The sequence below is a fragment of the Biomphalaria glabrata genome, chromosome 11 (assembly GCF_947242115.1).
Source record: "Biomphalaria glabrata chromosome 11, xgBioGlab47.1, whole genome shotgun sequence".
NCBI classification, from domain to species: Eukaryota; Metazoa; Mollusca; class Gastropoda; family Planorbidae; genus Biomphalaria; species Biomphalaria glabrata.
Window position 1 is genome coordinate 33,628,590 of NC_074721.1, and position 24,150 is coordinate 33,652,739.

The 24,150-nt window shown below is 34.1% G+C and overlaps 1 protein-coding gene and 1 long non-coding RNA gene across 2 annotated transcripts; one reads left to right on the forward strand and one right to left on the reverse strand.

Annotated features, from left to right (window-relative positions):
- Window positions 1–1,502: 1,502 nt before the first annotated feature.
- Window positions 1,503–23,617, reverse strand: LOC106063046 (solute carrier family 49 member 4 homolog). The gene is made up of 15 exons (XM_056004990.1): window positions 23,454–23,617; window positions 22,603–22,640; window positions 20,958–21,165; window positions 19,845–19,935; window positions 19,208–19,371; window positions 17,778–17,850; window positions 16,346–16,398; window positions 14,769–14,819; window positions 14,432–14,561; window positions 13,057–13,174; window positions 12,215–12,282; window positions 11,500–11,618; window positions 10,635–10,817; window positions 6,227–9,580; window positions 1,503–5,486 (listed from the first exon to the last, which is right to left on the reverse strand). The coding sequence occupies exons 1-14, from the start codon at window positions 23,569–23,571 to the stop codon at window positions 9,450–9,452; spliced, it is 1,545 nt and encodes a 514-aa protein (XP_055860965.1). The 5' UTR covers window positions 23,572–23,617; the 3' UTR covers window positions 1,503–5,486; window positions 6,227–9,449.
- LOC129921839 (uncharacterized) lies at window positions 5,494–6,010 on the forward strand. The gene is made up of 2 exons (XR_008773824.1): window positions 5,494–5,674; window positions 5,782–6,010. It is a non-coding gene; the product is annotated as an uncharacterized LOC129921839 (long non-coding RNA).
- Window positions 23,618–24,150: the final 533 nt, after the last annotated feature.

Sequence of the window (24,150 nt, forward strand, 5' to 3'; positions counted from 1 at the left end):
AGAAAATAAAACATATCTGGATGGACAACTGGCTAGACATTTTAGGAAATCGTAAGAAAATAAAACATATCTGGATGGACAACTGGCTAGACATTAGGAAAACGTAAGAAAATAAAACATATCTGGATGGACAACTGGCTAGACATTTTAGGAAATCGTAAGAAAATAAAACATATCTGGATGGACAACTGGCTAGACATATTAGGAAATCGTAAGAAAATAAAACATATCTGGATGGACAACTGGCTAGACATATTAGGAAATCGTAAGAAAATAAAAATATATCTGGATGGACAACTGGCTAGACATATTAGGAAATCGTAAGAAAATAAAAATATATCTGGATGGACAACTGGCTAGACATATTAGGAAATCGTAAGAAAATAAAAATATATCTGGATGGACAACTGGCTAGGCATATTAGGAAATCGTAAGAAAATAAAAATATATCTGGATGGACAACTGGCTAGGCATATTAGGAAATCGTAAGAAAATAAAAATATATCTGGATGGACAACTGGCTAGACCTATTAGGAAATCGTAAGAAAATAAAAATATATCTGGATGGACAACTGGCTAGACATATTAGGAAATTGTAAGAAAATAAAACATATCTGGATGGACAACTGGCTAGACATATTAGGAAATCGTAAGAAAATAAAAATATATCTGGATGGACAACTGGCTAGACATATTAGGAAATCGTAAGAAAATAAAAATATATCTGGATGGACAACTGGCTAGACATATTAGGAAATCGTAAGAAAATAAAAATATATCTGGATGGACAACTGGCTAGGCATATTAGGAAATCGTAAGAAAATAAAAATATATCTGGATGGACAACTGGCTAGGCATATTAGGAAATCGTAAGAAAATAAAAATATATCTGGATGGACAACTGGCTAGACATATTAGGAAATCGTAAGAAAATAAAAATATATCTGGATGGACAACTGGCTAGACATATTAGGAAATTGTAAGAAAATAAAAATATATCTGGATGGACAACTGGCTAGACATATTAGGAAATCGTAAGAAAATAAAAATATATCTGGATGGACAACTGGCTAGACATATTAGGAAATCGTAAGAAAATAAAAATATATCTGGATGGACAACTGGCTAGACATATTAGGAAAACGTAAGAAAATAAAAATATATCTGGATGGACAACTAGCTAGACATATTAGGAAATCGTAAGAAAATAAAAATATATCTGGATGGACAACTGGCTAGACATATTAGGAAATCGTAAGAAAATAAAAATATATCTGGATGGACAACTGGCTAGACATATTAGGAAAACGTAAGAAAATAAAATATATCTATCACAATAGTGTTCACCGGTATTTAATTAACAGTAAAAGCATCCTCCCCTCTCAACAAGAAACAAATTAAATTGAGGACGTATTCAGTAAAACAATGATAAAAATATATAATTAAAAAACTAATCATAGCAGACAAGATAGCGTCTCGCAAAGTTTGATGTTAGTGTCAAGTTGTTGTTTTTTTTCACATAATATCCACAGAACTGTTTTTATTATTTTTAATTCAAGCCATATTTGAAATCCGAAATATGTAAAAAGCATTTAGACTACAGTGGATTAGGGGCGAGCTCAATTTTCAGCTAACATTAGACATTGTTAAAATAATTTTAGAATCTTCCTATTACATGTGAAGTTGAAAGTGAGGCACTTCTAAAAGTAGGAGCTAATTCATACAAATGTCCTATTTATGATTTACACACTTTGACCATGATTCTTCAAACTTGATATCTAATTATAATTGAGAGAAAATCTATCAGGAGATATGAGATTGAACCAAGTAATTTGCTTTAGTGTAAGACTTTTTTTGTTCAGTGATGAAGATTATTACTTCCTAGCTGGAAAATGTTGGCAGCTGGCAAGAATCGAACCTAGAAACATTATGATAACAGTCTGAAGCACATACCATACCACAGCCATCCGTAGAAAAATAATTTAATCAAATTTAAAAAATGTTCTACAATTAGATCACATTCCAAGATCAGAAAGACTTCTTTCTTAACTAAAATAAAGACATTAACAAATGTGCAAATGTAATTGTTTGGAGTGATCTAGTAAGAAAAATGGTCTCTGCATGGCATATTCATTTGAACTTATTCTTAATTAATCTAAATCATTTATCTAGACAAATAGCTAAGGCAGCAACTAAATAATATGCAACAAAAAAATAGGTTAAAAAAAATGTTAACCTTCAAAATATTGCCTGAAAATAAGCTTTCACTTATAAAAAATTAATATCAAGATATTGTACCAAAATAAAAAAAAAATGTGTAAAGTTTCTCCTATTAATCTAACAACTATTATAGAAATAATCACCACTGCACTACAGAAGTAACCACTACTGCACTATAGAAGTAACCATTACTGCACTACAGAAGTAACCACCACTGCACTACAGAAGTAATCACTATAGAGGGAACCACTACAACACTATCACAAAATTTAGGTACATATACAATAATAATTTTAAAAAAGGTATAATATAAACAATATGCATTCAACTGAACACCAACTACATGAAAAAAGATGTTTTAAGAACCAATGATAATACAGAAACAAAAATCTTAAAGTTGGACATCTAAATGGAGCAAATACACACAAATAATTAGAGTAATATAGAAGTAGAAATCTAATAGAAATTCAGGTAAAGTTTAAGTAGTTATTACTATTTAACTGGTAACTCTTTGCTTATAAAATATTTTAGAAAATAGTAAGAGTTTTGAGGCACTGGGTGTAACAAAAAATAGAAACAATGGAGAAATAAAGAATAGGCTTATGAAAGAGAGTTAGGGAAATTTAAAAATATTACAAGAAAGAGAAGAATAAAATGGTTCCTGAAAGTGGCATAATAATTTAAATTGGCCACCTCATATTAGTTAGTTTAGATAGAGTAAGGAGAACTAGGCCTGTAACATATTGGTATTACATGTACATTTGCACACTAGTGTGTCAGTGCAACACCCCTTGTGTTTACCTAATACATAGAGTTCCTAATATGTCAGAGTAAAAGCTGTCCTGACAAAGTTTTTTTTAAATCTTATAATGGCTTCTTTTTATTTTGAGCTAATCTTGAATTGAAATGCAAAAGATCTATATCAAGAGTTTTTAAGGTTTCAACAGCAGGTGAGCTTTTGTTTCAAAGGACCGTAAACAAAAAGCCAGATGTCTGGGTATGTGGATAGGTCAACAGGGCCATGAAGTTTACAAAACTCTAAATATTACTGATAGTGAAGAGGGAGATCTGCAATTGCTATTAAAGAAAATAGAAGACTACATAAGGCCAAGACAAAATAAAAGAGTGTCTAGATTTAGAGCACATCAGAGAAAGCAGGTAGAAGGAGAAAGTTTTGATAACTTTGTTAAAGACATAAAGCTTCTCATTATGGACTGTGAGTATGTGTATGACAATCCGGATGATATACTTATTGATTTGATTATTAGCAGAGTCATACACGAAAAGGTACAATTGAGACTACTTGATCAGGGACAGAAGTTGACCCTTAGCAAGGCTATAGAAATTGGACAACAATATGAGATGCCTCAAAGCCAAGTGAAAATGTTTAGGGGCCAAAAAGTTCTAGCAATCAAGAGACAGTCACACAATGTACTCAAGCAGAAGTCTAAAGACAACTCAGATAAGTTATGTAGAAAATGCGGCAAGAACCACGAAAAAGGAAAATGTCCAGCAACATGCAATTTCTGCAAAAAGAAAAACCACTGTTTCAAATGTGCAGAAAAAGACGCAATGTTAATCTAGTAGAAGATGACAGTCACAGTGATGAAAATATTGTACCTGTTAGTACAGCAAGTAGCCAGTATAAAAAGGATAAAATTGAGAACATTGAAGACAAGTGGACTATAAAACTAGTCGTGCATGGCAAGACATTAATTTTCCATATAGAAACTGGTGCAAGGTGTAACATTCTTGTCGTCAGAGTTTGAAAAGCTCAAAGACAAAGTAAAACTTGCTTATTCAGCAAAGTTACTCAAATCTTATACTAATCACATCATTAAGACTTAAGGAGCAGTGGTGCTACCTTTGAAGAATAATACCCATGAGGTGAATGCAAGGTTTGAGGTTGTAGACCTTAGTCAAGAAAACATTTTGAGTGGTGACACAGCAGAATGCTTAGGACTTCTACAATGAACTGATAAGAGGAAATGTGAATTTACAGATGATTCTGTGCATATGATCTCTGTAAGTGATTCAAAATACAGTGAAATTCAAGACTGTACAAGCAAAGAACTTTCAATGCTTTGGGAAGTAATTATGACTGGTTGGCCAGACACAAGAAGCGAGACTCCAATTGAAGTCAGGCCATATTGGGATTTAAGAGACCCGTTATCAATTTCAGATGGAATTATATACAAAGGTCTGAGAATAGTCATGCCACCAAGCTTACGTAAATACATGCTAAATCTGATTCACAGGTCTCACTTAGGAATAGTCAAGTGTAAGCAGCGAGCCAGAGAAGTCATGTATTGGCCAGACATGAATGCAGACATTGAAGTGACAGTCAGGGATTGTAGCAGGTGTGCTGAACATCAGAATCAAAATGTGTCAAAACCGCTAAAACCAACCAAGACAGCAGACCTTCCATACAGCATGGTTGGGTGTGATCTGTTTAACTTTGAGGGGAAAAGTATGTGCTTCTAGTTGACTACTTCTCAAAGCTTATTGATGTCAAAGAACTGTCACAGGAAACTACATCAGACATCATCAAAGCAATGAAGAGTATGCCATGGAATACCTAGAAGACTAAGGTCAGATAGTGTGCCACAGTTCGCTTTGAGAGAATTCCTTAATTTCTGTAAATCATACAGAATAGAGTATGAAATATCAAGTCCTCATTTTCAGAGTTCAAATGGCAAGTAGGCCTACTGAAAGAGCTATACAGACTGAAGAAACTGGAAGAAAAGCAAAGACTAATTTCTGTCTCTATTAGACTACAGAACTACTCCACTGACTAATATTAATTTGTTGCCAGCACAGCTACTTTAGGGGTACCGACCCAGAAATTTGTTACCTTCAAGCGAGGAAATACTCACCCCTAAGACACCAGATTTTAAGGTGGTGAAGAAACACTTTGACTCAGAGAGACAGTATCGAAAACACTATTATGACAAGAGGAAAGGAGTTAAGAGTCACAATCCACTACAAGATGGAACGGCAGTCAGAATGCAACTTAATCCTAACTGGAAACCAGGAACAGTAGTTTTGAAACATTCTAAGCCTAAATGTCAAAAGAGAGAATCAGGTCTACAGAAGAAACAGGAAACACATCAGAAAGTCCTCTGCGAAAGCAAACAGATTTGACAATAATTATGACTTTACAGATGACATGTCAGAACAACTAGAACCACGAGATCAAGAGAGTCCAAGTTTACAAACTACGCTAGATGAAGGGCCGCCACTACACACTGCTTCTTCTAACACCTCTAGACTGTCGTGCGCATCTGGTAGGGTATTTTCGTTTGAGCACCATAAGGTCTTATTAGTTCTGTTTCTAAGGATGCGCTATATTGGTGTCATTGTTCTCTTGTTGTGCCTTGAGATGAGTCTCTTTGTGTTCTCTTGGTGTGCCTTGAGATTGAGTTATCTGTGTGGTGTTATTCCCCAGTATTGGGTAAGTTAGTTTATTTTACTATCTTCTACATGTCGTAGCTTTACAATCGGTTCTTTAATAATCGTGAAAATGGCGGTATCAAAGGAGTGTGTATTTTTCTTATCTAGGGACGCAGGCTTGGGACTCTGCTGGAGTCAAGTCTGAGTTGTAGGCTTGGTAGTTGACTATTGCCCGTGGCGTTGGGTTGGCGTTGTGAGGCCTGATTGACTATGGCACGGAGATTAAGGTGTGCTATAGCCCTTTGAATGTAATCTGTAATTGCCATTGATATTTATTCCTAATGTATGCCTCATAATATCATATATATCATTCACTCATTAAACCTTTGTTGTTATATGCAATATTGTTATTCACTAGTATACGTTCATATTTGGTTTATTCGTTCCTAGATACTTATTGCATAAATTGAGTACTAGACTGTTAGGGGTGCCCAGGCAGACGAGCCAAGGCTAAATTATAACCCCGGCATAAAGTTAATAAACACTGTTCAGGTGGGGAGCCCGGCGGAGTACATCATACCCTAGATGAGCGCGAGGACAAACCCCACCTGACATAGACCACATAAACTTGCATAACACGCTCAGGCAGAATAGTTAACAAACCCAAGAGACTTGATTTGTGATGAACTGATTTGACTTTTTAGTGGGCTAGTTTGTTGGTTATTCTGAGAAATAGATTTTCTGAATTAAAGAAGACAGATGTAACCATATTGGTATTATATGTACATTTGCACACTAGCGCCTCAGTGCAACTACGCTTGTGTTTACGTAATTAATGGAGTTCCTAATATGTCTTCCCTCTTAAACAGTAGTTTTTTATTTGTGTAACACGAATATTCTACAGCCCAATTATAAAGAGTAAAAGTTCATCAGCTTAACTAGAACTCTAAAGTTGACATTCAATTTGTCAATACTAGTCTCGAAAATGACATTTGTTTATTTTACTTAACTTGTGACAATTAACATTTTACTGACTATTTGATCTAATTCAGATGTCATTTACTATCTTCATTTTACTTTGTCACTTGACTTTAATAAGCTATTAAATTTATCATGTTCTATCAATATGTTATAACATGTCATGCTATTCTACTTTGTTTACTGGAATCTCTAGTATTGTTCTGCTTTTACTTGCTTAATCCTTGTTTTATAAATCATTTTAGTAAGCACAATTTAAACTGGGGGGTGAATGTTATAAAGATTATTTACTGCATTGGTTATGTCGTTCCTATGTTAACATGTGCTTTTAACTCGTCTGTGAGAATGTGTTCACAAAATGTTAGAGATGTGTGTGTTGTGTAGTCATTCAGTGTATTAAAGACATACTAAGCAGACATGATTTTCAACTCTGTTGTGTTATTATGTTCATAAGATATGGTTATACAAGAAATGAAACAATCTAATTACTTGATCCTACAAGACTATTGGCACTAGATGGTAATCTATCTGAGAGATGGTTATACAAGAAATGAAACAATGTAATTACTACATCCTAAAAATCAATTATCTTTTGTGACACTGAGTTTTAGTAGAAGATTTTTATATTTGAACGATGAAATTTACTTCCTAAAATGATCACAAGTTAGGGTACTTTGTTTTTGTGGATTGAAAATGTATTTACCGTTTGAGTTATTTCATGTATCGACAATAATGTATGATGCACAAGAACAGAATGTATACATGATCTGTGATAAAGCAAAATGAGAAATCTCTCAATAATGTCAACTGTGTGAAAGCCTAAAAGTCTTTCAGACCAAATATATTTTCAACCATCACAAGGTTTTAGCCTGTGTGTTATGGTAACATAATCTGAATTGAGCTTTAGAGCAAAAATCTAGAAGTGATTGCAGGAAATCTAGTAGATGTGAATAAAACAAAAGTTAGAAGCTTTTTAAGACAGTTGGCAATGTTACAACTCTGCCATGCGCACCCCCGCTATTCAAGATAGTGCAGAAGGTGCGCACTTCTAGAAACCAGACTAGGACAGATGTTTACATTAAGAGAAGAACGATTTCCGCCCAAGTCGAGAGCCGAAATGAAGAGACTGTGCTAAACGAAGATGTTGTTATTATGTATTTGTGACGTCCTGTGAAAAAACATCCAGCAATTGGTGTCAGAAGTGGGATTGGGATTCTCAACGAAAGTGGGAAGACAATGGACTTTTTTTTAGGTAGGCCAACGTAAGAAAGATACTGGATGGCATCGACGACAACACTTGGTCAGCTTTCATTGATAGAACTTAGACGAGAACTCAGATGTAGAGAGCTGAAGGTAAGCGGCAACAAAGAGGCGCTCATGGAGCTTCTGAGGCATAGCATCATAGATGATGAACAGGATCCGGACACCTATTTATTTGAAATAGAACCCGATAATGAGGGAGCTTTGGAAATGGATGAAAGAGCAAATAAAGGAAGACCTGAAGTCAGTGAAAGATGAATCACTTTTGGCGCGATATGTGTGCTATAGGACAGGACGGAGAAACAGAGGAAGTCAAAGATGGCCAATGTAAACAAGTGTTGTTATTACTAAGAAGTGTCGTTATTACTCTAATTCAAATTTGTTATCCGACAATTAGTCTATTATTAAACTGCTGTTTTGATCTATCCCTTTTGTTGATGTTCTTTGGGCTTGCTGTAGGCAGAGTTACAGCAATTAGTATTGAAGGAAAAAATCCATGTAAGGAAAAAGATGATTGAAAAAGTTGTGTTTAATGTAACTACTCTCTTAAATCCTCTGTCAAAAGGAAAGGTATGGCGAGAATGAATATGTTACTTTGTTGATATTTTGGTATGATAGTTATATCCCTTTGTTTATGTACTCCCAGGCCCAGGTTATAAATGTGAACAGTCTGCACGTGTTATGAACTGAATGATTAGTCTTCTTGAATGTGTGAGAGAGTGTGATAGTCATGAGGTCTTGTCCCCTGTTCAAGAAGGTTGGACAGTTGCTTCCTGGACTGGTGTTTGTGTATTAATATTTCCTGAGAGTTGATGTCAGTATTACTGTTTTCCTTGGATATCTGGAGTAGGAGTTTATTAGTAATAATTGTTCTTAATTGTAATTGAGTAACCCCAAACGAGCCAATCAAGAAAGGAACCTGACAACTCTATTCATTTATTCAAACTGTCCACATCACTACAGTACAAATAAATGCTCTGTGTGGAGACATTGTAAAGTTCCCCTTTCAGACATCGTGGTGTATAGGGCAGATGATGTAAAGGTCATCTGTTTATGTAGCCTACGGTTAACGAGGGTGTCATGTGGCCAGCACAACAACCAACTGCCTTTACTTTTCCCCAACTAACGTCAGGTACCCATTAGAGCTGGGTAGACTCAGAGGCCGAATTTGAAAATCCCAGTCTTCAAACCTGGGACCTCCGGTTCAGAAGCCTAGAACTTTACCGATCAGCCACCGCACCTTGTACTAGAACTAATAAGTAAAACATTGGATCAAAACCAAATAATAAACTGTAAGAGATGAATCTCATATGTCATTGTTAGGACTAACTAGATTAAATGCCACAAGCATGAAAAAAAATATAAATGACTGACTGGCCATTGTTTTATAATGTCTGTACTGAATTTTATGACAAAATATAGTAAGATTAAAAGTCTGGTTATTAATATGATTCACATGAGCTGATTGATATATAATGCAGATCTATATAAAGACTAGGTATTTTGTGCCTTGGCTTGCTTTGAGTGAAGTGCATGAAAGAAAGAATAATAATATATATTTCAACAACAAAATTGAGTGCTGCACTCTCTACCCTATCTTATTCTACAGACTTCTGTACTGTGACTTGTTCATCCACCTCCAATCTGTTGAACTGACCTTTCAAGACCAATATCATAGGGATGCAGACAAGAATTGAACCAATCGCTGTCCAGTTCATCCACATAGTGCCTGAAAAAAACAAAAAAAAAAAACAAAAAAAAAACAGTAGGCTACAGGTAACAGAAATGGAATAATGCAGTGGTGTCCATCTTTTTATGTCATGGCCCAATTTTAATAAATGAAAACAAACATGTGACAGTAACATAGATATCTCTTCAAAATATGACCACAGAAGATTTTAGATTAAATACATAAGTTGCAGCAATAGTTCACTGCTTTCAAATTTCAAAAGTGACTCATTGCAAATATCATAAAAATGAATTCCTAGCTAGAACTTTACTGACCACAAACAGGTAAAGAAATAATGTTCAGCTCATGCTGCCAAAAGTCATACAGGGCTTTCTAGACCAGGACTTTGTACATCTGAATACCAACTCTACATAATGATGTTAAGTATTTTTTTTTTAACTACACAATAAGAAAAAAAAAAGTTTTAAAAACCTATTAGGTAACCATGAAGTGTATTCAGTACAAGTGCATCTCTAATAAGCAGATAGACCCTTTGGGTCATATAGTCATTAGATTGCTTTAGCATCCAGCTCCATATTGTCCAAGATGTTATGATCTTAAGTGTCATCATAGACCCCATGAAGGAAATAGGCAGAGCTACATGTAAAAGTGGTGTCAAGATTATAATGATATTTGGGTTGTTGCTGTGGTATATAATACAAAAAAAAACCTTGTAGATACTATCAGTTCAACTAAGATCTTATTTAATTTAAACATTGAGTTCTATCAATCAATAAACTGGAGAAGGTATTTTGCTTATTTATATTATAATTTGTGATTAAACTTCCAGATATTATTTTATTGCTGAGCACCAGTCTTTTATAAGCCAGCATTGCATTTAATTGAGAAATACATTGTTAATTTGTGACTTCATCATTAAAACTGATAAATACAACAGTTAAGGGAAACAGAAAATAAAGTAACTTACTGGTACTAAGTTTAAACATACTTAGAATGAATGTATTTAGTGTGACTGTCTTTACCCATGACCTAGCCAGAATAACACAACACACAGTGTTCTTGACATGAACAAACAGGAGGTCCTCACACTCACCAACATTAGGAAATGAGAATACCGCCAGAAAGATCAGGCCTCCGATGTTGTTTAAGTAGGTCAGGATTCCATTGGCTGCACCCTCACTAGTTGGATAAGCCAGCTCACAGCCCAGCTCATAGATAAGTGGCACAGCAGAGTTGACCAATGTGTTTCCTCCAATTACAGAGGTATATAAGATGGCTGTCAGTATAAGACACATAATGAAATAAAGTTTAAAGGATAGCTAAAAATTAAACATCCTCTTATTTTTAAAGGCATCCAAACTTTATAAGCATTTGTGAAAGAAAATTGAAAAAAATTGGGGAAGCAACTTAATAAAGTGACGTGAATGACTATTTTTAATCTTGATATACTTAAAATTAGGTGAAGTGGTAGAGCGGTAAAGCGCTTGGCTTCCAAACTGGGTGTCCCAGGTTCAAATCTCAGTGAAGACTGGGATTTTGAATATCGGGATCTTTAGGGCACTTCTGAGTCCACCCAGCTCTAATGGGTACCTGACATTAGTTGGGGAAAAGTAAAGGAGGTTGTTTCTGTCCTGGCCACATGATATCCCCATTAACCGTGAACCATAGAAGCATCTGTCCTATAGATTGCAAGGTATGACAGGGGAACTTAAAAAAGGAATTAATAATAATATTTTAATATTTACAATACAGCCCAATCATGGAGCCAAAACTGAGTCCTAACTATAACCTACTAATTCCTTAACAACTATAGGCCTACTGCAGATCATGATATTTGGAAACACAAGGCCCACTTTTTGGATTATTTTTTCTTCTCTTTGGCTGAAATTGTTTTTCTTTTTTTTGGCTTAGACTGATTATTTCTGGGTAGTGTATAAGTTTGACAAAAGTGGACGCACCGTATGAACTTGGTATAACTTGTACCAGCACCAGGGCAAACACAGTAAAACATCCAGCACTGAGTATAAACATGACCAGAATGAACAGTTTCATCTGTCTAGCAAACAGACTTGCAAACCTGAAGATCAAACAGAAACACACTTTCAGCAACACAAAATATTTCTCATTGATAAATGGATGCTGGTGTTGTTTGTCAAATGTTTTACATGTTTCGCATGTTCCTTTAGAGTTGAAGATAATTTACTTCCTAGTCCAAACCACCCGCAGGATGACTGGGGATGGCAATGGGCAGGGTATGAACCCTGGACCATCAAGACAACCGAACCAAATTTAGTATAGAATAACATCACAAATTTAGGAGATTTCTAATTTCAGCTAATTTACACCATGACAATTCTTGTTCCTATGTCTCAAATAATGATTTACTCAAAATTACAAAGATCAAAAACATTAAGACACTTATTTAAAAAATACTTTATGATCACGCTTTAAACAATGTAAAAACAATTCACCACGAGAGAAAGTTGGGGTGAAGGCGGAACTTTCATAACTGGAGTCCATTAACAGTTTTCTAAAAGAATAACTAAATACTGGTTAAAAAAAAATATTATAGCCTAGCACTCATCCAAAACCTATAAAAAACTTAAACCTTTCAAAAAAAAAAAAGCTGAACACATAACAAAATGACAACTACTAAAATATATTGCTTTGTACCTTCCAACCAACAAGGAACCAGCAAATGATCCTAAAGTTGCATAGAAACCTATCCAACCAGCTTGATCCTAAAGAAGATAAAAAAAAAAAGGTGAAAACCTTAAAACTCAATGGCAGATACGAGATAGAAAAAAATAACAACCAAACCAGCTACTTCAATATTGAACCCTGAACAGTGCCATCACCTGCCATCCAGTGGATTAGGGCTAGGACATAAGGAAGATAATAGAACATTTCTGAATAACAAAATAATTACTACTATTTGTGATCCATTTTCACCTCTGGTATGGCAATCTGAGCATTAAAAATAAACATCTTAGAATCCTAAAAGCTGCTGGTAAAATCATTGGGAAAAAAACAAACTGTTTGAGACAAACATCCATAAAAAAGCTAAAAAGTTTCTAGAAATAAAAAATCACTCTTTGGGTCAGGATTTTGTGATTTTACCATCATAAATGAGATACAAGACACCTATTGCAAAGGCAAACAGACACAAACACTCTTTTGTTCCCCTGGCAATCAAATCACTAAATAGAAATAATATGATATATGATATATTATGCATGACTAAATGCATGACGCGTAGGACGTAATCATCTTCTTTTTTGAAGTAACGTCTGTATTATATAAGAAGATATAAACTTTCTCACATGTAAATTATGAGTAAGTCTGGTGTGAATGTACATTTTGTTTTTTTATACCGGTAGTTATAATGTTTTTTGTTTGGTGTAATGCACAAATTGTAAGACAAATTTCCATACAGACAATATAGATTATTATTTTAGACTATTTCAAACACAATAACACAATTCTTCTAGGTATAACACCATCATAAAACTCACCTCATCAACATGTGTAAATGAGAAAGAGCTCAAATTGACATTAAGCACACTGGACCAACAGTTGATGACTCCTATGGACACACTGTAGATTACTGCCAACAGGACAAAATACTTTTTGCTGGAATGTACAGACAGTTAAATTTAATGTTGTAAAAAGTGTCCTTAATTTACTTTGGTGACTAAACTAGATCATCGAGTTCTTTTTGTGTACTAAATGAAACATTTGAGCAGGATAGAAACCTGTCCAATACAAGTCCATGATTTTCTCAACACTGTCAATAACACAACATGAAATGAGATGGCTCCACAATAAGACCATCATAAGAATTTCCTACAGAGCACAAATTGATGAACAGGAAAAGAGCACAAATTGATGAACAGGAAAAGAGCACAAATTGATGAACAGGAAAAGAGCACAAATTGATGATTAGACTACTTAAGCAAATAGGAATTGCAAGAAATGCAGGAGGCCTTAGTAAGGTCAGTCATCAAGGGATTGGATGGAAATAGATACAACTTTTATTGGAAACTACATGGACAATTTTTACATGAGAAGTGCACTATTCAGATCTATTTAAGCATTACAAATACATTTTTTGAATTTTTTATATACACAGGCTTTCAAGATAAAATAACCAATGAGGACATCCGCAATGTTATCAGCAGCAGACGCCTTGGCTGGCTTGGTCATGTTCATATAGAATACCTAAAGGTCAACTTCCACAAGACATTCTGTATGGTGATCTAACAGAAGGCAGGAGAGCTGCAGAACGTGCACTTTCAAGGTATACTGATGCATGCAAACGCCACATGAAGCTCTTCAAAATTGACAATAACAGTTGGGAAAAAGTGGCACTAGATAGATCCACATGGAGAGTGAGCATAAATGAAGGGTCCCAGATTGCATATCTCATACACAACAGAATTAGAAAGAAGGATGAAAGTGCTACAGTCCCTGGTGATTACATATGCCCAACCTGTGACCACAGCTGTGTATCAAGGAATGGCCTCTTTAATCACACAAGAAGTTGTAAAGGGAAAAGATTGTCTCTCGAGACGTAAAATGCCACAAAGATCCACATAAATGAGCTAACATTTTATAAACCTTTTAAGCATCCAGGGTTAGGTACAACATCCATACAAGCAATGGACCTATAGAATAAAGTACTTTCAATGGACATAAAATGAACCCTGATATATTTGATCTTAAAACCTTTACTGGGTTATTAGGATTACCAGCTCCCAACAATTCTATGTACTAGTTTAATATTGATACTGAAATTTTTAATGGAGTGTAAAAAAAAAATGTTCAAGGCACTTTGAGGACATATGTATTTAGCAGGTAAAAGTCTTAATGTTCTTTTTAAACATGTACCTTCTTAGTGACCACAGGCCTGACCAGTATTTCTCTCTCTCAACGGATGCAGACAAACAGGGAGGGTGTGGTGGTTTAGCAGGAAAGTAAATCAATATTATGAGAAATACAAGTCCAGCAAAGCCACAGGCTGTGGAAAAAAATATTTAACATTTTTTTTTTTTTTAAACTTGAAAATAAAATCTGAAAACCACAGAGCAGAAAAAAAAAACACATTTTTTTTTACAGAAAGTAGAGTTTGACAGACAGAAAGATAGACAGCAAGACAGACAGACTGAGTTGATAAAAGCTTTATAAAAAAATTAAAATGTAAATCAAACAACTTATAACAACTCACAGTAATACATATACTTCATTATTTCATCTCTTTCCCTTTGGATTCTTGCGGCTGAGGAAAAAAAAACTAATTTAATAATCAGACTACAATAATCCTTATGCAAAAGTAAATTGCTTTATGAAATGTAATTTCTAAAATATTTTTTTATAGACATATTTCATATCTTCCTGCATAAATATGTTATTTATACTGTTATTTATAAATGAATAAGTTGAAGACACATTGAAAAAATCATCCATTAAAACTAAAAAAAAAATTAGGTGAATAGGTGTGAAACAAGTGAAATTTAACATACTTTTAACAAGCAGAAAAAAAAAAATTTCAGCCTGTAACCTTCTATGTGGCCCTGTTGTTAAGAGCTGATGTACATTTACTAAAATCTCTCCATTGAAAAGCAACACAATGGTTTTGTGAAAGTGTCACACACTAAATTGACTTGAGAGCTAACGATTGTTTAATCATTTGAAACACATTCACAGAATAAAAAGAAAACAAAGACAGTTTGTGTGGAAACACAAACTCAAAATCTCCCCCCGAAGTGGTCCACCCAGGATGGCAAAATGGCAGATTTCAATATTTTCAGAAAGAACATCAGAATGAAATTCTATCAAAGACAAATGACATAGAATGGAGAAAGAAGGTTGACAGATCTTGTGTGGTGCCCCAGCGGTCCAGCAGACCAAAGGATAGGTGAAAGTGAATGTGAAGTTAGATGTGAACCTGGCCTAACTGATGTCTTATAATGTATATCTAATTATTTTGTAAAGGGTCAATCTCTTATTCAAATCCTCAAGAGAAAAGCTTTTCTATGGATATCATATGTACTCTGGTTATGGATATTTAAAAAGAAAAAACTACTTATTAATTGTTGTTTTAAATTATGTCCGACTTATATGCATACTAAATAGATTTTTCTCTTTAATAAAAAGAAAACTTTTTTTGTGTGTAAATGTAGTAGTTAATAAGACAAAACTTACATAACTTAGCAAAACAAATGAAATTAAAAAAACATTTTGACAAAAAATCTAAAAACATTTGCATAAATATGTTCAAAGTATGGTAAATGGTCTTCTTCCCTTTTAAAAAGCCTCCAGTGTTTGTTACTATTAATAGTGAATAGTTGTAAAAGTGGTGAATTTTTATGAAAAAAAACTGCTTGCATAAGTGATTTAAAAAATTAGATTTTTCGTTTTCAGAAAAGACAAAAGTAGCCGTTGCATCAGAACTTTAAAAGGTCTAAAATATTATGGTGTTAGATTTTCACTATCTTTTCTAGTTTACAAGATCTAAACGGGACGGACGGACAGACATTCCACACAAAACTAATAGCATCTTTTCCCCTTTCGGGGGCCGCTAATACAGTAGCAATTACACATGTAAATACAGTAGCAATTACACATGTAATTGGACTTCATAGAAGGTAGTCTTGAACAAATTTTCTCTCTATTGACTTTTTTGTTAAATTCTGCCTTCTTGGCTTAATGCGCACTTGAAAGTGACATTATGAAATATTGACTAGTTATTACAATTTGAAATATCTAGAGCAAATAGTTTCTTTTGTAATCGAGTCAAGTTACCTGTAACATTGCCTGGCTCCATGGTGTACAAAACCAAATGATTGGCAGAAGATCTGTTAGGAAGAAAATGTTTTAGATATAGAAATAAAAAATGATGAGTTAAGAGGAAAGAACTAGAAAATCTCTAAAATCAAATATTTCAAGTAACAGGAATTATTGCTTTCCATAGAAAATATTCCATGATCCCATATCTTAATGCACTTTAGTAAAAAAAAAAAGTAAAGTTCCCCTGTCAGACCTTGTGATCTATAGGGCAAATGATGTTAAGGTCAACTGTTTCTTTGGCCAATGGTTAACAAGCAGAGTGTCATGTGGCAAGCCCAAAAACCAACTGCCTTTACTCTCCCCCAACTTAATTTAGGTACCCATTAGAGTTGGGTGGACTCAGGGGCGCCCAAAAAATCCAGAAATTGAAAATTCCAGCCTTCACCAAGATTTGAACCAAGGACCCCAGGTTTGGAAGCCAAGCACTTAACCCCCCAGTGGGCTTTGATACAATCTCTTAGATGGACAAATGGAAGAAAGTTTCCATGCCTTGCCTATAAGGACTAAACAAGCACAACTCAGTTTAAGGGCAATCTTGAAAAAAAAAAAGGTATTCTACATCCTGATTTAAACCCAAACCCCTTCACTTAGTTCATGCCACCCAGCCACATACAGCAAGTTTATTCATTGACATTAAAACCAAAAACAATAAAAATGGTTACAGTAGAAAAGGAAATATGCTGTTATAGGTTACTCTGAATAATATCCTAAATACATGTACTACAAACACAAATCAATAATTTCTTTTAATCACATAACATCCTGGAATAATCATATCTACTACACTAATATCTAAAAATTGCAAGTGAAAGTAGACTGACTAATTATCTTAGTCTTTGTTCTGAATTGCTTAATTTAAGATTGGTTGAGATCTTTTCTGACAGTTCAGAGTTTTAAAAAGTTAACAAAGTAATTCAAGGATAAATCACAAAACAAAATTAATTCTTATCTTATATAATACAGATGTTACTTCAAAAAAGAAGATGATTACGTCCCACACGTCATGCATGTTAACCAATGACTTAAATTCTGCCAAGTCACTGGTTTTCCTGGCTGGCTCAGGCAACCCATTCCATGCTCTAATAGCACTAGAGAAGAAGTAGTATTTGTACAAATGTTTCCTAGCATTAAAATTAATGTTAGATTAATTATCCTTTTTAACATTTTGGTCTGTCCTGCTCATTTTTAACTAGTCTTTTTTATGTTGTGGTTTACAAAGATATTAATTAAAAATACAAGTGTATCTCATAAATTATCCCCAAAATACATGTTGCCAAAACATCAAAGGTTACTTGTTACACTTAGAGCCAGTTAGTTTTTACCACTTGCCTCAAGACTAGTAGCAAATGAATGTCTTACACAACAAATAGTAGTCCATTGTACTTACAATGAGGTAGATACAGGTGCTGCTGTTGTTGTCTCATTACGGTTGGGTGGAATATCAGTAACAAGCAATGGACCTATACAATGAGAAAAGGCAATATATACTTTAGTTAATCCTTTATAATTCCTAGCTGCAGTAGAATACGCTGAATTCCAAGTGACAATTAACAGGAAATAACTTGGAAACTAACGAGTTTGAATTACACATCAACAATTGAAAAAAAAAACTGAATTAAATTGATAATTCTCTTGGTGGTGATAATAGGAGCCCCAACTGGGCCAACGCCATACTAACAACATGGAGCCCATTTGTGGAATGAACAATGGCATAAAAGGGTGGGGTGGGGGAGTAAAGGCGGTTGGTCGCTGTGCTGGCCACTAGTGGCCCCATAACACTCTTATTAACCGTAGGCCACAGAAACAGATGACCTTTACATCATCTGCCCTATTACTTACTATTCTGTTTAGAACATAGAAAAGAGAGCTATGGTAATTGTTAATGATTACAACACAGTTCCTATTATCTGAGAGAGTAAGAGAGGCGCAGACAGGAGAAGTATCAGTTGAGCAATTTGTCCTTCACTAAGCTAGTTGCATGTCACTAAATATGATGTTAAATGTCATACACAATGCACACACACAAAATACAATGCTAGAAATTCAATGATAGCAATGTGTTCAAGGATTGATCTCTGGCTTGGTGAAAAAGGTGCACGATAAACAGAAAATTTCCAAGTTTGTTTTTTTTTTGGTGCATCAGAAAATAGGCATGACTAACTCGGGATCCAATACTTTTTTCAATAAGGACAAATAAGGAAAAAACAAACAACAGTAAATAGAATTCAATTTAAGCAGAACTTTGATTTAAACTAGATCAATTTAATTGGATTCTACCGTATTTCAAAACAAAATTTAAATAACAAAATGAGTTTTTGATCCAGAAAAAATGAAAAGTGCTAAGAAATTATATATTTCTATAGCATATAGATTATTTTCTGGAAATCAAAATGGTATCAATTAAGGAAAAAATACAATTTAAAAAAATGGAAGGAGTTGTAAAAATCAACATTTAAGTTTAATGTAAACATTAGATTTGTATATATATATTTCCCACTCAATTAAGCAGCACAGAGTTCCCTAGTAGAAATAGTTAAAACACATTGTGATAGAAGAGTCCATTGTCAATCAAAGTAACAGAGGGGTGGCATGCTAGTACAAAAGTTAAGCTGGTGATAGATTGGTTAAAAGATAAGCATTTCATTTCAAAAGCTGCAGTATTTAGTCTCACCCAAGTATCAGTATAAGAATTTGAATTAACTAAAGAAAGGAGTATAGGGGGTGAGTGAAATTTTAAACCTCAAGTAAAAAGACATTCACATTTTGCTTATTTAAATGTTTTTTTTTATTTCCACTATAGGCAACAATGTTCTTTACCTAAAATAAATGGCAAAGCTGAGCCCAGAGCACTGATGGAAGAGGCTATGGCTGTGGCAGTTATCCTCTCATCAGCAGGGAACCAGATAGAGGAGAGAGTGGGCATAGCTCCTGATCCAATAGGTCCTGCAACACCATTCAGAAACTGACCAATGTGAATCAAACTAGAAAAGAAAATTTCAAAGAACAAGACTTTTTTAACATTTTTAGTTAAAACCCAAAATCAGTTTACAAATTTGTCAAGTTTTCTCTTTTATGAAAGACACAAAATAATAACAATGATAATATTAATAAATAAAAAAATCAACAAAGCTTTAGGTAAAAAAATATTGGTATAGTAAATGACATTAAACAATAAAGATTATTATTATTATTAAAACATCTTTTATTAGTACTGAGGTAATCATCACAATATCAGATTTTTATTACCATATGACGGCACAGGTTAATTTCATCACTGGTTGAACTTTCAGTTATTTCAGTTACTTTTATAAGTTTATTTGTCCTTATTATTTTCTAGCACAAAATCAAATTAATGAAAATCATTTAAACAAAAAACAACATTGGACAAAGTTTCCTTTACTTTCAAGCATTTTCACATAAATTTATATCAAGAAACATTAACTAGTTAGCTTACATGGTAGCGGAGACTTTTTCTGAAGTGATCAACCTAAAAACTGTGCCTATGAAGACACAAAACATACTAGGAACAACTGCCCACCTCAGACCTGAAAAGAAATCATTTATATTACTTATATTTATATATTTAATTTTGTGCATAGCAAAACATTTTTAAACAGTTAGTTGGCAAAAAAACAACAACCTCCAAAGGTTAAAATTACAAGCCCTAAAGAAAATAACAAATGGTGAAGATATAGCAGAGAACAAGAGAAATATAATATAGAAAACAACATATAAGCACAATAATTTTTGTTTTGTTTTGTTTCAGTTTAAGAACCGAAGATTGAAGAGCACATTTCTGAAACACAGTAGGCAGCAACCATTCTGCCTATTGGAAAACACTAAACATTGAATAATCTGGTTCGCCAGAATGGTTTTAAGAATGATGCAAACAAATTTAAGTACATGTCTTCTTGCATAGTACACTTGGTTTTACATTTCATTTTGGGACAGAATGGGACTACTGGAAAAAAGTAGAAAAGCCATAACCTTTGCTTCAACTGTGTGTGTTAAAAAATTTCATTCTGAGAGTGCAGATTGGCATCTACTATCTTCATGTAGGTCTGAAGAAGACTAGATTTATAAATAAACCAAAGTGAAAAAAAAGACAGCTGATACTATTTCTGGTATGTTCTTTGTAAATAGTTTTGCAATTAATTTATGGAGTAAATTAGGCTCACAAACTGTCTGCTTTGCTAGATGTTGGTATTGTTATAAAAAGGTGTCAGATGAAAACAATAAAAAATTATTCACTCTAACCAAAGCAAAAAAATTAAAATCAACGATCTAGTATCTGAAAGTATTTTAAATGACAAAAACTCTTTTTTCCTGGCAATCAAATCATTAAAAGAAACTATCTGATATAAACTTTTGGCATGTAAATTATGAAAGAGTAGTGTGAATGTATATTTTGGTTTTCTATAGTTATAATGTTTTTTAGTGTGTAATGCACACATTGTAAGACAAATTTCTCTATGGATAATAAAGATTATTATTATTATTATTATTACTATGTTTACTGAAAAACAATGTCACTGTTTTGTTTTGAAGATAAAGAAGGAAAGCTGACCTTTAACCTGAAGCAGCCAAGGGAAAAATAATCCACAGACAACATAGGCAACTGGACCCCAGTTGTTCAGCCATGCAATGGTGGCATCACTCCAGGAAAAGGCTTCTTTACTGCTGGATGATATTGGGCCCCAAGTGTTCCATACAGCACTTTGTGTGAAACTAAAGAGACTAAACATTAGAAGAACATACCATCTTCTTTTGTAGACCTAAACAGAAAAGAAGATTGTTATTGATACAGTTAAATATTACAATTGAGGGCTGCAATCCCATGTCATTATGTGGAAGGTTTGAGCTAGGGTTATTGCAGATAATGTTAAGGTCATCTGTTTCTGTGGCCCACGGTTAACGAGGGTGTCATGTGGCCTGCACAACAACCATCTGCCTTTACTTTCCCCCAAACTAAAGTCAAGTACCAATTTGAGTTGGGTAGACTCCATGTTTGGAAGCCAAGCACTTAACCACTCAGCCACCATGCCCCCCACACCCTTATATATATGGGCCACCAACAATAGATCTCCATAGTCCTCTTTCCTGTCCATCTTTTCCATCTTGGAACCCTTGTGATGATAGTTAGAGATTTATGCAAAGCCTAGCATGCCCAATCCAACCCAATCTTCTCTTTCTGATTTCTTCTTCAACAGGAATTCATCTGGTTCTTAGCAGGAATTCGCAGATAGTATCTGGCAAGTGGTTGTGAAGGATTCTACGTAGGCAGTTTATTTAGTTTCCTCTGATCTAGGCACCATATAGCAAAGTGGCCTTGCTGTAAAGATTTTAAGTCACAAATCTTTGTTGCCAAGGAATTTTCTCTTGCTGTCCAAATGGTTTTTGATCCTTGCTTTGACATCTGCGTCTGTCTCACCTGGTAGGTGCAAGACTCTTCTTTCTCCAATGGAAGCCATCCAAAGTAATAATTTTGGTATTATGTTAGTCTAATTTGTTAATTGCCATTTCAATCTTTAATTCCATTTCGTTAGGGCAGATAATCATGGAGGAGTTCTTTTAGCAAAAAAAAACTTATAGCAAAAGAAATTACATTATATACCTAACTCAAAAAATATAGAATCAACATTTTGTAAAATCAACACCACCTCAACATCCCTAATAATAGGCAGTATTTACAGACCACCAAATTCTAGTTTAGAGTTTATGAAAGAGCTATGTAATCAGTTAACTACACTTAAAGAGCTATCCAGGAAAACCAGTGACTTGGGAGAATTTAGGTCATTGGTTAATAAGCATGACTAAATGGATGACGCGTAGGACCTAATCATCTTCTTTTTGAAGTAACATCTGTATCATATAGGATGATACATAATGGTGGCAGTAAGCATCTTGATCTTTGCCTGACGCCTTGGCTTGACCCCTTTAAAGTTTTTAAACTGTTCCACTCCTTGAAACTTGAACATTTTTGATGAACCTTTCTACTGAATGACTCAAAGATGAAACTACATGATAAAACTCAAAACTATCTTTCTTACTAATAATACTAGTAATACTTACTAATACTAGATCTATCATTATGACTATGATGATTATCATCAATGCATCATGATCATGGATCTATATCTAATTATATTTTTATTATATTTATTTTATATCAATTATTCAATATGAATATTATATGGCCTAGATTTACTTACTTTCAAAGTCGTTTCACATTTGTTTGATAAAATTTGATCTGTTAAGAAAAAAATATCTAATTAGATCAAATTAAACACCCCTTTTCTCCTCTCTCTCAGTAATTAGTAATTCATATCATAATCATATGTCTAGATCTCATCTATAGTAGGCCTACTAGATCTATGTAGTATGTAGGCAGAGTATGGCATGGCTGATTTTTAAACATCATGAGAAACAGTAGATTAAAATGTTAGAGGCCCAACTGGCAAAATATATATAGAAGTTAAGAGCCGACAAATTACGAATCTTGATTACATAGAACTGAACACGTACTGTATGTAGACCTACCATATTGTATCATTTATGAAAGTATCCATAGATTTACACCAAAAGAAAAAAAAATGAATCATCCTAATTTATTCAAATTCAAACATCTAAAACAACATCTAGATCTAGATCTGCATTAAACGTATTTACTTTGAATTTGAAGTGGAGACTATTTAATCATCACAGCTGTTATTAGGATTGTGATAGTGTAAAACTCTTAGACGGCGAAAAGAAAATCTTAATCGAATACCGGCGGACAATGGTTATACTTGCCCTGCATGTGGCAAAATATGTAGGTCACAGCTGGGCTGCGTAGCCATGGGAAATTCTGCATTCCTCATTAATCTTCGGACTCGAAGACAAGCCTTAGTAGCCTATTATTATTTGTATGATAAAACTATTTCTACTACAGATTACTTCGAGAACCAATGAGGTAATTTCTAGATTGGCTACTCTACTCCTCTCCTCATTAATCTTCAGACTCAAAGAAAATCCTTATTATTATTATTGACTTACTGGCTATAGTAAACAGCTATATACTAACCTGGTGAATTAATAGCAACTCGACTGCTGACATTTTTTGACAACTCTTCACTACCTTCGGTTCTAATATTGTCCGGGCCACTGAACAGTGGATGTCTGAGGTCCTCCTTAGAGCCCATCTTTACACGAAAATACAGTTGTTTGAACAAAATAGAAAAAAAAAATCAGAACGCCAACTTCTGAGACCTACAAAAGTGAACTTCATATGTAGGCCTAAGCTAAACCTTTCTATTATCTAATCTTGACACCTCACAGTAAGATAAAGACGAATGATGTTTCATTTATATTGAACACTAACATAAAAAGGGGTGGCTATCTAATTGTAAATATAATATTGGATTAGTACGATATATAGATATATAAGTGTTTGTTTTCTCTAGTAACATGTTGCAGGTCGTAACAAATGGACCATAGGCAGACGATCGCTTTGTTTACTTCAAGTGTTACCTAATATATAGGTCTTACCTGAAGGTCTAATTGTGACTATCTTGCAGGCAGTGAACACAAAAACTTTTAATAGATCATTGGCAGACACTGGATTAGTCTGCTTAAAGTGTTACAAAACATATAGGTCACACTGCAGGGCCGGCCATAGATAATTGGAGGCCCTAGACAAAGTGAATTTGGTGGCCTCAAATGAAATAGAAAACTACAAAATAAACAGCGAAAATTATGCATTTTATTAAAATCTAGTGTAC

Bases quoted from the DNA above. Each gene is read 5' to 3' on its own strand.
- LOC106063046 (XM_056004990.1), bottom strand. From the start codon at position 23,571: ATGGGCTCTAAGGAGGACCTCAGACATCCACTGTTCAGTGGCCCGGAC. The intron at 19,372-19,844 runs GTAAGCTAACTA...TTTCTTTTCTAG, and splicing joins GAAAAAGTCTCCGCTACCAT to TTTGATTCACATTGGTCAGT. The intron at 14,820-16,345 runs GTAACTTGACTC...TTTTTTCCTCAG, and splicing joins GGAGCCAGGCAATGTTACAG to CCGCAAGAATCCAAAGGGAA.